General features: G+C 44.3%; 1 protein-coding gene and 1 non-coding gene across 5 annotated transcripts in view; one reads left to right on the forward strand and one right to left on the reverse strand.

Annotated features, from left to right (window-relative positions):
* ARFGEF3 (ARFGEF family member 3) overlaps window positions 1–9,509 on the reverse strand; it is a 90,828-nt gene extending 81,319 nt beyond the window's left edge. For 3 of the 4 annotated variants that reach the window (XM_074580608.1, XM_074580607.1, XM_074580611.1), the window contains exons 1-2: window positions 9,150–9,509; window positions 7,918–7,969 (exon numbers count right to left, since the gene is read on the reverse strand). In XM_074580608.1, coding sequence (XP_074436709.1) covers window positions 7,918–7,969; window positions 9,150–9,234 — 137 coding nt within the window. In that variant the 5' untranslated portion in view covers window positions 9,235–9,509. The remainder of the gene's footprint in view (window positions 1–7,917; window positions 7,970–9,149) is intronic. The other variant, XM_074580610.1, reaches the window with a different exon arrangement.
* Window positions 8,211–8,313, forward strand: LOC141741525 (U6 spliceosomal RNA). The gene has a single exon (XR_012586400.1). It is a non-coding gene; the product is annotated as a U6 spliceosomal RNA (small nuclear RNA).
* Window positions 9,510–15,407: the final 5,898 nt, after the last annotated feature.

Consider the following 15,407-nt stretch of genomic DNA (forward strand, 5'->3'; position numbering starts at 1 on the left):
TGAGTATTTTTACAGTGAAAACGTTTTTCTTTCAAAATTTTAGCACACTGAAAACACCAAATAAAGCATCTTACGAGAATTAAACTTTCATCGAGAAATTTTACAATGCTGGAATGGGGTAGGATTGAGGGGAAAAAAAGAGACACAGAAGTACTATAGCATGGACATCTTGCAAATGATCTTATTTTCTCCATTACAGCTGGATGGCCTAGAGTTAGTTACAAAACAGTTTGATGGAGAAATAGGAGGATGAGGTATATTTCTGGTCATTACTAGTTACATTTTGAAGGCTAATGCTGCAATCTGCAATTCCATTCAGCTTTCACAGCAGTGCAATGCTAAATCTTGACAGACCTAAGGGATGGTTGTTAAAAATACCCCCACATTTGCAATGCATGATGTCATTTTATACTCACTGCACCTTAGCATATTCAATTCCTTAAGCAAACAAACATTCAAGGAAACCAAAAGGTAGTGTATTTCCTGCAGCTTTGTTACATTTCATGGAATGTACATAAAAGAACTGTGAGAAAAGACTTTTATTATTCCCACTCACCCCTTCATTTTCAAAACAAAGAAAAGTCATGACTTGCCCAGCATCACACAAAGAGCACAGCAGAGTCAAGCCTCATTTAGTAGGAAAACAGTCCTCTCAGTTTCAGTGCCACTTCTCTTCTTCCATCCCCCAGTTTCCCAGCCCAACCATATCTCATTCTCTAAGGCAATTATAAACAGCCTCCCAATGTTCTCACTTTCTTCTCCTTTGCAAGCACTAGAAGTGATCAGACGTTTAAAACAAAAACAAACACTGTATCCCATTATCATCCTTAGACCCTTAGGGCAATATATCAGCTGCATTTGTTGTTAGAAATTAGACAAACACTCAAAACTATGGCTGCTCTCATCATTTATTGGTGCTATTCCTGTACTGAAAGAATTACATACATCCCACAGTAACTGTATGTTGGGAGTTAACTCCAACAGGCAGCTGAGCCCCCTCCAGCTGCTCCACACTCCCACCCTACCAGCTCCTATGAAGGAAATCAACTCTATCCCACCCAAAACCAGTAAATACACTGTGGGCTTTGGTCACAAGTATAGAATGGACTTTCAGAATAATCCATAAAAGGTACAAAGACCCAAGGCAGTGGTGAATATCAAGGTTTACTATTACTAAGAATGTCAGGAAGGGCAGAAAGTTAGTTTCAGAAAGAAGCAAGCACTACCCTTTAAAAAAAATAAAACAAAACAAAACCCCACACAAATCCACAGATAAGACTAATAGAAATAATTTTTCAGAAACTATGTACCATTTCCCATGACAATACCAAGCCTTCTTTGATGCCTTCAAGAGCCATAACCCCTGGCTGACAGGTTTTTAGGGGACTCATAGACCTAGAGGTCTTACAACACTTTTGCAATCTTGTCTTGACAGCAAGAGTTCAGATGTGCATGATGGAAACTAACCCTATACACCCCTTTCTTCTTCAACACTGCTATCTTTTGGGGTCCCAGAACAGATGCAAAGTTCTGCCAGGATAAAAATACCTGCCCATCAGACAAGAAATAGGGTCAGCTATATATCCCAGAGTAAACATACGGATTGATCCAAATACTGCATCAGACAGTGACACACTGCCTTTCTAAATATGAATCTCCTCCTCACCCATCCCCCAACATTAGAACTAGGAATATAACGTTTTAAATCAAGACCAGAGCATATACACCATTCAAAACACCAAATGAGCTACAAAAATATGCCCAGAAGCCTGGATCCAGCCTGTGAACTGCCAACACAGGAGATGCAGCTCAGCAGTCCACGCTGCCACTAGAATCTCTTCTTGGCTGGATGCCTGACAGGGAACTCATCATCCACTTGCTGAATGCCAGATAGCAACTGTGTAATGGTTGAGCAGCATGAGTCACATATCCAGCAGTCAGGTTCAGGAGGAAAGCACAGAAGTACTTAATGCCAGGTGTCTGAGGCAGCAAAGCAGGAAGCAAAGTGTTTTAAAAATGAGAAAGACTAAAATAGAGAGAGGTACGCTAAAAACACCCCTCCAGAAAAACCCTCAGTCCTTCCTCTCTCCCTGCTCCTTTCTTATGGGCAGGGGGGATCTGCTATATATAGTAGCTTCCCTATCCACTCTCTCCCAGTAGAAAGCAACTAACAGAAATTATGAGCAAAATACATGGGAGAAAAATGAAATCATTGTGAAAAAATATTTGTGGTTTCATAGAGAAGCCCAAATGCATCCCAGGCCTCAAGATTCTTTAAGCGGATGACTTATCTGCAAAGTTAAGTGGATTGATGTCTCTATGGCTTGGATGTTTGGTGATGATCACACCACACTTACTGCTTTTATTATTTGTTGAGCACATGTAAGCTGAGTGAGCATGTTGTTTTATTTAAGAGTTTGTAAGCTGCAGCTACTTCTCAAGAAGTACGTCAGATGCAAAGCTAGAGATGCAAAAATAAATGGCAGAGTAGAATTACCAATTTCACCCCCGAATTCCCATGACTACAGGAAAAAAAAACCAAAACAAAATGCAAGGAGGATAGATATTTCAGACTTCAGCTGAGCTTAAGGTTTACTTCTGTTCCTGAGTGCTCTTCATTGTACCGGCTTCCTGAAGTTCACAAATTGCTCTCAAAAACTAGCACCAAGATGAACAGAGGTGGGACACAAACAGGAGAGACAGAACTGGACACAAACTGGTTATTACAGAGGACCCTGCTCACCGCTGACTTCTGACTTCCCAGCTCAAATCTCCAGAAATAAATATTGGCTATTTTTGAAAGGCCAATGTGAAATACCAGAGGGATGCAAGCTTTTGCAGTAATGAACATAAGAACTGATAACCAACACAAACAGGGCTTGGAAATGCCTAGCAACTCTGAAAGCCAAGGCCCGTATCCGTGCAATTAGGCACACAGAATTGGTGCCTTCAAGGCTTGAGCCTGTACCTCCATTTCATTTCAATTACTTTCTGCAATTTTTCAGTACAGAGATGTGCAGTGTGCAGATACGTTGAAGAGGTAACTAAGCATTTGGAAAGCCTTTCTGGTTCATCTTTGAAGAAGGAATGTAAATTACATCATTACTATGCCAGAACACTTTACCCATCAACATGTCTTACGACCATTACTTTAAAGTCCACAGGAGAAACTTTAAGATGGCACGAACAGCAGTTTATAATATTGAGAATCTTGTCTATGCATCTTCTGCACTCATTCACATTTCTCTGAGAGTAAAGAGGCAACAGCCACACAAGCGTCACAGAACAGCTCAAACTCAGGTCTGCAGTGATGCTTCTGCTGCATTGACAAAAGAGTAAAAACATATTTTGCCATTGCTATGGTCAGAACAAAAGAAAAGGAGTGACAGGATAGTAGAAAGACCTGGAAACTACAGAAAATGTCTTAGAACTATGAAAAAGTCTCTTTAGGATAATAAAAAAAATAAATTGCTAATGAAGAATGGCAGAGATGTAGTGAGACATTCTGTATATAAGATCCCAGGTTCCAGTAAGGACAGAAACACCAAAACACAATAGCTAAGCTACCCACCAAGCCACAGCCTCCCTCAAAAGGCCCAATCACCCTCCTCTTTACAGTACCAAGTCTGTGCTGACAGAAAGCCACTAAGTTTTATATAGCCTATAAGGCATGACTTAATTGCATAAAGCATTCCAAGAAATTCTCATATAACCAAGTTTTTTCAAAGCACTATGTGACTGGCAAGTGCTGTCTAGTCTCCTATTTCATCCTCCGATCTGTATATAATCCTCATAAGTATTAAACTGCTCTGATCAAACGTTTTCTTTCAAGGTGCATTTTCTTGTGTCTGTTCGGTTACCTTTTATGGATCGCCTCTAAAATCAGAATGGAGAAACTGGCCAGGAATTATCCAAGAAGAGAGACTTGCTCAGTGTAGGTGGTTGGCCTTAGGGCAGAATTTGTCATTTTGAAAATACTGAAGTGAATGTGGCCCAACTTAGCAGAAAACAATTGTTTGCTGGCAGACAACATTAAGCTCTCTTAAGCTATTTTCCATGTGATCAATTCTCCAATTAAAACACCACATCAATTCCTTCTATCTAATTCATTATTTATAAGTCATCCATCCAGCCTTCTCACACACTTAGTAATTTTCACAACACCTGTTCATCAGAGACAAACATCATACTAGGCAGGCAACAATGGAGCGGTTACCAATGGGTTACGTGACTCCCCCTTCTCAGGAATTCACAGGACTTCTACAGCAACGCCTTGAACTGACTTAAGGTCATTTTCATCCTGGTCCACTTTAATCTTCTTTACAATTCCATTCCCTGGCTCAATAGTCTGATCACAATTTAAACCACTGAAGAAGCACACACATATTCCTGTCTCAAGGCAGAGCTGATGTGACTCTATGGGGAAGCCTGAATTTGTTGGAGATTTGTATTTCTTTAGGAAGTGAGATATTTAAATAATGACCCCCACCAGAATTAATATGCAAGGTCATTAACTGGGATTTGGATTCATAAGTCCAATTAACATCAAAGGAAGCTGAACAGCAAAATAGTCTCATTTAGCTCCCTGAAGGTATACCCAACAGATCCCTATCAAACTAATTAAAGTATGACATTCCAGGCTGAATGTCCAGTCATTGCACTCCCTTGGGGCAAAAGTACCCCAGGTGCTCCCAAACATAGCAGGCACATGCTATCTAAGTGGCTACCAGACAAGTGCTGGAAACAGCTCCCATAGAAATGCTACAGCTGAACCCCCTAACTAATTGCACGGACTTCTGGAAACTATCATGCAGCCTGCCTGGCGCCCAGTAACAGAAGCCCAACACAAGAGAGGAAGCTATGGATAGGTCAGGAGCAAGCCAGAACATAGAAGTCATCTACCCCAACAGTACGGTGGAGATAAGCAGTAGCTGATATAACACACGTAAAAACCTCTGAACTCAACTAGTCATAGTCTGAGGAAATTCAAAGAGATAACTTGTCCTCCCCATTCTCACACTAGGATCACCATCCTAAAAGAAAACATTATAAAGAACCTCTACTCATCTTTAACTGTGGTTTCAAAACCAGTAAATGGCCTTTTACTTTTTAAGGGGAATAAAAGGGAGTATGCAGTTTACACCTTCTCCTTCGCATGAGCAGATCTCATTCTTCAGTTCCAGAAGGAAAAAGGACTTAAGTAAGGACATGGCCATCCTGTTAAACAGCAGTAACACCAGCACAACTTGCTTGTGGAAGCCAGATGCTGCTTTGTGGAGAAATAGAAACAATCCTGATTGGGGTACTTACTAGATTCACTATTTCTGAAACGAGACAGTATCTATCTCAACTGGACACAGCAGATCATGAATCCATCTCCCATTCTTATGCAGCATAGATGTGCCCTAGAGCATTAACTTCCCCAAATACACTGTAGAGAATGCTGATATACCTTTCTTGTATTCAGCACATACTAAGGACACACCAAACTTTCCTACAAAACAAGTTGGAGCATTTTCCTTGCCACGCAGTACTCTAAATGCTCATTCAGATGTTGCTCTTGGAAGAGACCTCACAAATATGTATTTTTCTCATGCCAACTATTTGGCACACTGCCTTTAACACTTTCAGTATGTTACCACTATGGATCTTGGATCCAAGTTGTGGACTAGGGTCACCTGGTAGAAAGATCATACATACCTTCACTCTAACTCTAATATCACGGAATATTTCAGACCATATTCCCAGGCTTTGTCACTACACCCAAAAATACTACAGCAGAAAGGGTGAATGGCAGATTCAAAGTGGATGAGAAGCCAGGGGCTGATCAGTGTTACAGCAGACGATGCAATCTGCACCTGAGATGAAAGCAGGAAAGGGACACGGTCAGGATTCTCCATCCTGCACCCGACTTGGCCATATTTCTGGTCACTGACATTGCTCTGTTTCAAGGCTATTCTTTTACAGTGTTAGGAACAAAGCCGTCACAGTGCTGTTTAACAAACACCAAGCAAAGATGAACTTTTATCTAATTTACACATCATGCAGGTGAACTGCAGCCCAAGATGTGGCCCGGTGTGCTGATCCGGAGTTTGGCAGTAGCTTTTTAGCAGAGAATGAAGAATAAGCTCAGAGTATGTGTGACAGCAACAACTCCCACACCATCCGAGGTTGTGTGTCAGAACCATATCAAGAACCCCACAACCAAAGCTTTTATTCAGATTCTCTAGTGCAAAACATCCAGTAATACTGACTGCATTGTTACTGACAAGTCTAACGTTAAGAGCTTACTTCATCATAGCTACACCTGTGAAGGTATTAGCTTTATTCAAAAAGTCTAGGATTTACAGTGGAAAAAACCCACCCAACTAAAATACAACATTAAGAACATTGGAGGAAGAGGAGAAAAAGGCAGGCATATCTGTAAAGAGGCAGTAGGCAAGTAAAAAGGCAAGAAATGTTGTAACAGCTAACTACCAAATTCATAGGGAATGAGAACAGAACTTTACAACAGAGACACCATACGCTGTATTAAAGAAGGGTGATAAACGGAAAGATAAGGAGCCACGTTTTCTCCAACCACAGTGCCAGGTAAACATAACCTAATTCTAATGGAACTACCGGGGAATTGCTCACCCAGCTGTTCTCAGCTACCCAACCTGTGTTGGAAACGCATGTGTCTGGCACCGGTCACATCAGACCTGAGCTACATCCATTCCCCATTGACTTGAGGTCCCTTGTGGACCGCAGCTGACAAGATTTTAGAGCAGCAAAAGAAGTGCTCTTATTCCTTCCCTATTTGGTGACTGCTCTGGAATAACTAGCTCTTCAATCCCGGATTTTCCGTGCACAAAGCTGCACCAAGCATATCTGAAATGAGCAGTGGGGACTAATTAGGTAATAAAAATACTCCCAGGAGAGTAATATTGTGGTAAGAAAGTGTCACCTCTGGCAGCAGCTAATAGAGGATATCTAGGAGGACTACAGGACAGGCCAAATTTATAGCAACACTCCTACGTACTCTCTTATAAACTCAGTCATCTCTGACTAAAGTACTTCTGAATAAGAAGGGGTACCTTTGCATCTGATAGGCTTCAATCTATTTCTTCCACGGATTTGTTGAGGTGCTTTTTGAACCCATGCAAACTTTTAGCATCCATTACATTCTCTAATACTAGGCAAGCCTAAGCATTTCACACCTTAACTATACGCTGTGTGAAATAGTGTCCTCCTGTTTTGAACACTGCACTTGCTAGTTTCTTTTGATGCTTCCTAACGGTTCTGTCAGAAGGGACAGTGTATTATTTTGCCTATTTGCTTTCTTCATAGCAATGAGAATTTCCAAAACGAGCCTACAAATGAGAGCAGTGCCACCTCCCCCATTTTATAGATGTACAAATGGAGGCAGGAAGAAAGGAGGCGGCTTAGTCAAGATAACCTAGTAGGCTAAAGGAAGAAGTAGGCATAGAAACTATATTATTTTAGGTCCTATCCAGTGTCCTAGCTATATGACAATATAACCTTTCAGTTGCTAGAATATTTATTTTCAGTAAACAAAAACTGATCTAGATTTATAGGAAGCAAACACACCGAGAAGCATCATCACTTATACTGAAGGCTGTAATTTACAGGGAAAACTCTTTAGACAGTAAGACAGCCCTCCTTTCTAACCAAGCATCACCATTATACACAGTCATGCCCATTTTAACAGGTTTTCTTACATTTCATTCATGGTTGGAGGCCAATGGTTCATCAGCAAATTATCCACTACTACCAGCCTAGATATGCCTACCTACAAACTAAAGAAACCACATAGATTCAGCCCTCTCCTCTGTCTACCTCACTTTTAATTCAAATTTTTACTTCAATTTTACAAAAACTCACAGCTCCACAGGATTCAACATTAAAAGCTCTTACCTTAGCTGATATGGAGGTATCTTAATAGTAGCATCAGGAGAATCCAAGGTTTCTGTATAACCAAAGGAAACAACAGGGCTTTTAAAAGAAACTTGAGTTCAACCACAGAAATACATCTGGCTACAATCTCTGAACCAATGATGCTAAAGTTTGTACCTACTCCAGCTGACAGAACAACAATCACTGCTGTTCCAAGACTCCAAAGATTTGCATGAATCTATCAGGACACAGGGCGCCCAATGAGAAAGCACCTAGTACCATCTTTTACTCAGTGAACTCCCTTTCATATATCAGCACTTGGGCAGCACATATACTAAAACTGTAACAGTATAGAGGATATTAGCATGGCTGCTGCGCAAGGATAAAACACAATTAACAGAACATCAAGCTGAAAGACCAGCAATAAGACAGCAACAGGTATAAACTACCACAGATTGCTGTAACTATGCATGGATGAAAAATAATAATTGAAAGCAATTTTAAGTATCACAGTTATGCTGGTAAGTTATGAGTCTTGCTGACTAGTGCTCCAGGTAGTTAGCATCAAAAGCACTTCAAGTCACAGCCAGTCTCTGAAAATGGATGGATGCCGAAATGTAGGTAAGCTCATATTCCCTTAAAAGAAGAACTCGTTTTATTGATCATCATTTCCATTATACAGCAAGGATAAAAGAGCTCATGGAATCCAGTCAAAAAAAACCCCCAGCTTTTAAAATAGATACCCGAATGTAAGCCAGCAGTGAAAACTGTAGTGGAGGGGTTTTTACGATGATTTTGGGAGGAGTGGGGGGGTGTCTCTTAGAGAAAAGACACACACACACACGCACGCACACCCCCAGCATACACAGAAACTGATAGCTACCGACACCCTTCTCTGCCTCGCAAGACCCACGAAGCAGACGCAGGAGGCAAGGAGGTGGCGGGGGACACGGATGCTCTCCGGCACCGCCAGCCCGTGCCCGCAGCCCCTTCCAGCGGCGCGGAGCTCCCGGGCATTTTGAACCGCCCGAGGCGCTCCGGTCCCTCCCCTCCCGCGGGAGCCTCAGCTCCCAGCGCCCAACAAGTTTGCGGAGGTCTCCCTGCCCCCGCCGCCAGCACCAAACCTCCCCGTCCCAGGCTCCTGCCCCGCACCGCTACGGGCACGGACGGGCCGTGCCCCGCTCCGCTCCCCCGCGGGCAGCCCGGCCGCGGCGAGGTCAGCCCAGCGCCGCTGCCCGCGTCCCCTCCCTTACCGATAGCCCAGGTGCAGCTCTCCTTGATGGCCCTGTGCTTGCTCCCCGACGCCTCCTTCTGCAGCTTTCGCAGGATTTCTTCCATCTTGCTTCCCGCGGGATGCTGGCGTAGCCGCGGGGGCAGAGGAGCGGGCAGCGAGGAAGAAGAGGAGGAGGAAGAGAAGGAGGAGAGCGGTGAGGGCGGCAGAAAGGTGCCGGGGCTGCCCCCGCTGCAGCCGTGCCTACGCGGGGACACTGCGCGGCACCCCGCGATCGCCCCGCCGCCGCTGATGAATCACGCCGAGCTCCATGGCGGGGACACGTCAGTTGTTGCCGCTGCGGAGTCCCTCCTCCTCCTCCTCCTCCTCTCCCACCCTGGGCAGGCCCCGGTGGCGCAGCCGGGCGGGGGCCGGGGCTGGCCCCGCCCGCCGCGGGCACAGCCCGGCGGCTGCGGTCTCCCCCCTCCCCGGGAGTCCCTTCCCGGTGGTAGCAGCTGCCGCCGGCCGCGGAGGGCCTGCGGAGCGGAGCGCGGGGGAGACAGCGCCACTGGACCCGGCCCCCGCGGCGGCAGCCGCCCCCGGGGGAAGAACACGGCGCGGGCAAGCGGCGGGCGGGCTGCGGCCTGGCCGGTTGCCATGGCGACCGGCGGCCTGGCCAGCGGGCGGGGGGGCGCCGGCAGCCCTTGCCTGGCCTCCCTCTGGAAGCGGGAGGGTGGGCTTGGTGGCTGCCTCCGGTTTAGGCTCAGCGGCTGCAGCCGGCGGACTCGCGGGGCCGGGCGGCGTGCCCGCGCCCGGGGCTGGGAGCCGCTGTCTGGGCTTTGCAGGCCTGGAGCGGGGAGCCTGCTCCCGGGCCCGCCCGGCCGCCCCGCCGGTGATGGCGGTCTGAGCCGTCAGGGCTGGATTCCTCTTCGCCAGCCCGGCGCTCCTCTCCAGGTTGTTCGGCCGCGGGGCAGCCCCTCTCTACCGCAGCGTCCTGCAGAGCCACACGGGGAGGGATGCAGGGAGTCAGGCCCGCACACCACTGTGCGTGCAGGTGCTGGTCACCCTGTGAAACTAGCGGGATCAAATAAATGGCTGTGACCCCTGCAGGATCTATACCTTTCTCCCCAGCAGGCAGGTGCAGAAGGTCATGACTCGACCTACTCGCCTGTGCCTTGAGAAGCAGTCGCACCCCTGTGTCTCCCCAACAAGGCAGCCCCTGGGAGAGAGAGCAGCCACTCCGCTAGCTCAGACCTTCCTCCTCACGCTCCAAATGCTTTCTAGCCAGCAAAACTCCTGCCTTCCTTAGTTTGTTGTTTCACTGCCTTATCTCTAGGATAGGCTGCCTGCCCTTTTTGTGACTGCATCAGTTAATGTTAATTGAGTGTTTTAATGCTGTTGCCTTGTTGCAGAGTATCTCTCAAAAGATACAAGAGGAGAAACAGGATAGGAAAAGAAAAAGGCAGCAGATAAGAAAGGCAGTCCAGGTAGCAGCTGGCAGTATTAGCAGTTGTGTCTCCTACTGCTAATTGGAAGAGTACCAATTGTGAATTACCAGACAGAATATTGGCACCTGGTGAATCAGCCATAGCATTTCCCATAGGATATTGGGCTTTCAAAGGCTGTCCTTTATCCAAATACTTACAAGGGCTGATCCTACTTGTGTTCGGAAGTATAATGAATGCATAATCCATAGTTGCATTTTAAGGCCAGAGTGTAAAATTTGTGTCTGAAGAAAAGGATTTAGAAAAATGCCAGAAAGGTTTGGAGGTGGATAAGGAATACTAAAATACTAAGGATTAAAAAATAAAAGCTTTAAAAGAAAGACCATTAAGCTTCAGATTCCAGGGAGTAAACCAGCCTGTAAGAAACTGGAGGTAGTTTCCCAAAGTTTCTTATTTCTGACCATGCTCTGACACTTTTCTTGGAATGAACAACTGTTAATAACTAGTGGTCATGGTTGTCAGTGAACCATGATGCTGTAAGTCAAGGCTTAAACTAAAGTGATGATGAATTTGATGAAATCGTTCCCCACCTATGTGCTTCCTCTTTATTCTGTGATGTTGCCTAGTGGAAATGAGCATGGGGGTTGGTTTCTGTTTTTTCAAGTCTTTAATTTTTTTTTTCCTGGAGGGAAAACAACAAAAAGGACTGTGATGGTGTTTGAGGTATTTTTAATGTAGAAACGATGTACCAGAGATCGTTTGGACTGTGGAACACTGAAAGATAAATATGTGTCTATTCATAGTAAATAATTAATTGCTTGTTTTCAGGAAGCCACTGATGAAACTGAATTAATTTTGAATTTTGGATTATTTTCTAGCTATATGCATCATCAACTCACTAGTTAATTTCTCTGTGGTCTCTACAGGAAGCTGTTTGCAGCTGAAATCTTCACCAGAGCTACAGTGTTTTCACAGATGCATGGTGTCACTGAATCAAGATTTGCATTTATTTGTGTTTCACTCACTATACAATGTCTTAAAGCAAAATGGATTCGGTGCTGCTAAACACCTTTTCCGAGTAGTTGGGTCATCAGATTGAGAGAAACAAAGGTCATGTTCAGGCTCTCTAGAGCATCTGAAGGTCTGCCTGCAAGATAATGCAGATGGAAAAACAAGTAAGCCATGATGAATCTTCCCAAGCAAATCTATGTCAGAGTACCATGAGTCAGCTTGCTGACACTTTCCATGTGAGGCCCTCCCTCTCCAAGTGAACAGGAGTCCATCAGTGCTTGTCTCTGTTGTGTATAGTAAGCACATAAATACACAGTAACCATGCCCTGGTGGAAATCAGTCACTGAATGCGCTTTGCACAGGGAGGACGTCACATTTAATCATGTGCTTTGGGCTCCCCTTCAAGGCAAGTGGCTTAGAATGTCGAAATCGAGGTACAGAGTAGGGATGATGGTGAAGAAACCTCCTGTCTTCTGCCACAGAGAGACAACTAAACTTTCTATGGTCCCTCTTACAGCTCATAAGTCCTCCTTGCCATGTTCTGGCTTTTGAAAGCCAGCAGCCTTCTACAGTGGTAGAGGCTACCTAGGACTCAGCTCTGACGATCCTCTGCGCAGCTCAAGCCTTGTCCCACTGGAAGTCAGAAGGATCCTGTGCAGATCTGGTATCTGCAGGGTGCAGTGGTTATATATCACTAAGGTGCAGTGGTGCTTTGGTGACTGTCCCCTGGCAGTGCTACTGATTTTTTGCATTACGTGAATGCAGATTATATCCCAGGTTATATCCACAGCTCTGAACACAGCCAAGAATTGTGTAACAGCCAAGCTACTCAAGATACCCAGAGACAATTCTCTGCCTAGGCTAGTAAGCAGACTAAAGGAGCAGCATATGCTTGCCTTCAGAGATGACCATGCTACTATGGCTCTGCTCCTTCCAGTAGCCAAGGAAGGCAATGTGGTACTGGTTTAGATTTCTTCCCATAGCATTTAGTCATGTTGCCCATGCACACACCTGCCCTGTCACTCTAGTCTTTGAGATCCTAAAAAAGAACCAAATGTACCGTGGGAAAGTATGAGACAAAGGCAGGTTAGACTGTTAGATAATCACATATGTTTGCTATTAACCATTATCATTCATTTGTTAGCGGTGCTTTGGCTATTTTAACAATATGCTTGGTCAAGATCTTGTTGTACACTGCAGATGCTGGACAGTGTGGACAAAAGAGATGAGCTGTGTCCCTGAGAGCTTCCTGTTTAATTACAAAATACTAAGAAATACTCTCTAATGACAGGAAAACCACCTGTTCCCATGGTTCAAAAACGGCAATTAGCCAGATTTTTCAAAATTACTCTTTTCGTAGAAGCATTCCCATGACTGGACTAACCAGACTTGCAAAAGAAGCTTGAGCTCGGTTCCCCTTGGGAAGCTCTGTATGTGTGACTCCCCTTACGTAGGACAAATTGCTCAAAAAATTTGAAGTGAAGGGGGCTGTAGCTGGGACATGGGCTCACCAGCACCTTCGTGACACCTGATACCAGAGGCAGTTACCCTCCCTTCTCTCTCCCAGAGGGCAGCAAGACTCGGACAAGCAAGACCCTTGCCGGGGTTTGGTTTTCGTTTTGGTTGTCTAGACTGTAACCACGTCATTGATGACAGGGTAGCATCTGTCACTGTTTGCCTGATTACACAGCGAGTTACCAGAAGCTAGCTGAGTGCTCAGCGAAGTCATTCCTGAGCAGGTGCTGCTTTCTGCACTCTCCGCAGGATCAACCGAGGCAAAGCACCGTGAAGCGCAGGGACAATGGGTGCTGCTGAGAGCAAGCATTACAGAGTTAGGGAGAAAAACCCTCTGGAGTGGGAGCTGTGAATACAGCTAGCATATATTCAGGAATGTCTGTTCAGCATAACCTTGCGTCATTTATTCTGTAAAGAACAGTTGAAGCAAAAGTAGAGTATTGAGAGCCATGGCAGGATAGAAATAAGAGACAATACTCTCTGGCCCTGCTGAGACATACTTTCTGCAAAGACAGAAGAGAAGAAAAAAATCCCCTTAACTGCCTTCCATCTACCATAATCATCTCATCGCCCTGTGGAATTGCAAAGGTAATCGAAGAGGGTATCAAGAATGAGGAACAGCTATTCTGAGTCAGATCAAGGTCCTTTTTACCCAGTAGCTTATTTCTGACATTTATGCATTTGTATAGTGTTCACATATAAAGACTAAACATGAAAAATTTTCTCCCTTTTATTCTTCATGCTGCCCCCGAATTCTCTGAGATGTGATTTGACTCTGTTAGTCAATTGTGCTTATTTTGCCAACTTTAAAGACCAACTTAGAAGATATAAAATAAATTATTCTGAATTAAGAGAGCAAGTTAGCTCCAGAACACAGTTTTGTTCCCATTCACTATGCGTTTTTTTCTTCACAATAGTAAGTAGGAACTTATTTCAAGGAAGGTAAACCCTGGACTCCAAAAGCCCTTCCAAAGGTTGTAAGTGTCTTTTACTCCCCATATATTCTTGTCCCTGCAGACACTACTTCTCATCATCTCAAAGGCAGAGCTTGTTCAATACTTCCAACATGAATTGGGAGACTATCAATTACTTACACATCTCTCTCTGCCGTTTGACTGGGCACAGGACCAAGTTCCTGAATTTGACACTTAAATTGCAAATTAACAGTAAAGTCGACCTACAAGTAGACCTGTGGTATAGTCACATGCTTGGAGGCTTTCGTGGAATGTTCTTCAAGAGAACAGTTTGCTATAAACTGACCAATGAACTTGCACATTGAGTGATGCCCTTTTATATTTCACTACTAGTATTAATCAATGTGAATTCAATGCTCAGATTGTTATTGGCATATACCTTCTGGAGATATAATCAGAGGGAATACAGCATGCAGCTTCCAACTTGCTAAGAGTAGACAGTAATTGCCTCTAAGTCATGACCTGAAAATCCAATGCTAAGTGGATATTGAACCACACAAAAGCTCTTATTACAGCAATAGTCACACAAGCACACAGCCTCGTAGGCTTGAGGGAGAGCACTGTTATCCCAATGTATCTTTTTTAAGGCTTTTGGAAATTGCTCTTACATTAAATGGAAAATCTAGCAGAAACACACAGTGTTTCCCAACACGTATTTCGAACAGGGACTTCAAAGAATGTCATTGCAGAGCTCTCTGTTCAGATTTCATTAGCTCCCAGATCAAACGTACTCAGTCTATAAATGAAAAACCTTGAGGAAAAAGGGATCTAATAACCAAGGCTACAGATTCACCTGGTTTCTAGTAGTCAGATTGGATTCCTTGCTATCTGCAGTATACTATAGGGTAAGCAGAAAGAAAAAAAGATGAAAATGTTTGGGAGATTATTAGAATGATGGTCCTTTAAAGAGCAATGACTATTTGTAGGGATACAGTGTGAATGTATTTCATTGGCTTGATCTTAAACTTAGCTAGCAGCAGCCTTGCTTTCAGTACTGTTGTAAGCCTACTGATGTCAGCAGTTCATGATTGGACTTATGCAACACTTTTCACTCAGGTTTTATTGCCACAATTGCAAACAGCAGAACTGTCTGATTTCAGGTCTCCCTAAGGTTTTTCTACCATAGCCCTTTACGTTTGCAGTGTGCTCTCTCTCCTTTGATCTGTAAGAGTTTAGTTGCTGCACAGTAGCCGCACTTGTTTGCCCATTATTTTTCTTCCTGGGACTGTGAGGAATAGGGAGATAGGAATAATAAGAAGCCAGACCACTGGTCTGAAGAGGATTGTTCTTTTATTGGAGGATAGACCTTTTGCCTTTTCAGGTACTTAATTTCTCAGAATAATTTTGTGTATGTGG

The sequence above is a fragment of the Larus michahellis genome, chromosome 3, assembly GCF_964199755.1.
Source record: "Larus michahellis chromosome 3, bLarMic1.1, whole genome shotgun sequence".
Classification (NCBI taxonomy): Eukaryota; Metazoa; Chordata; class Aves; order Charadriiformes; family Laridae; genus Larus; species Larus michahellis.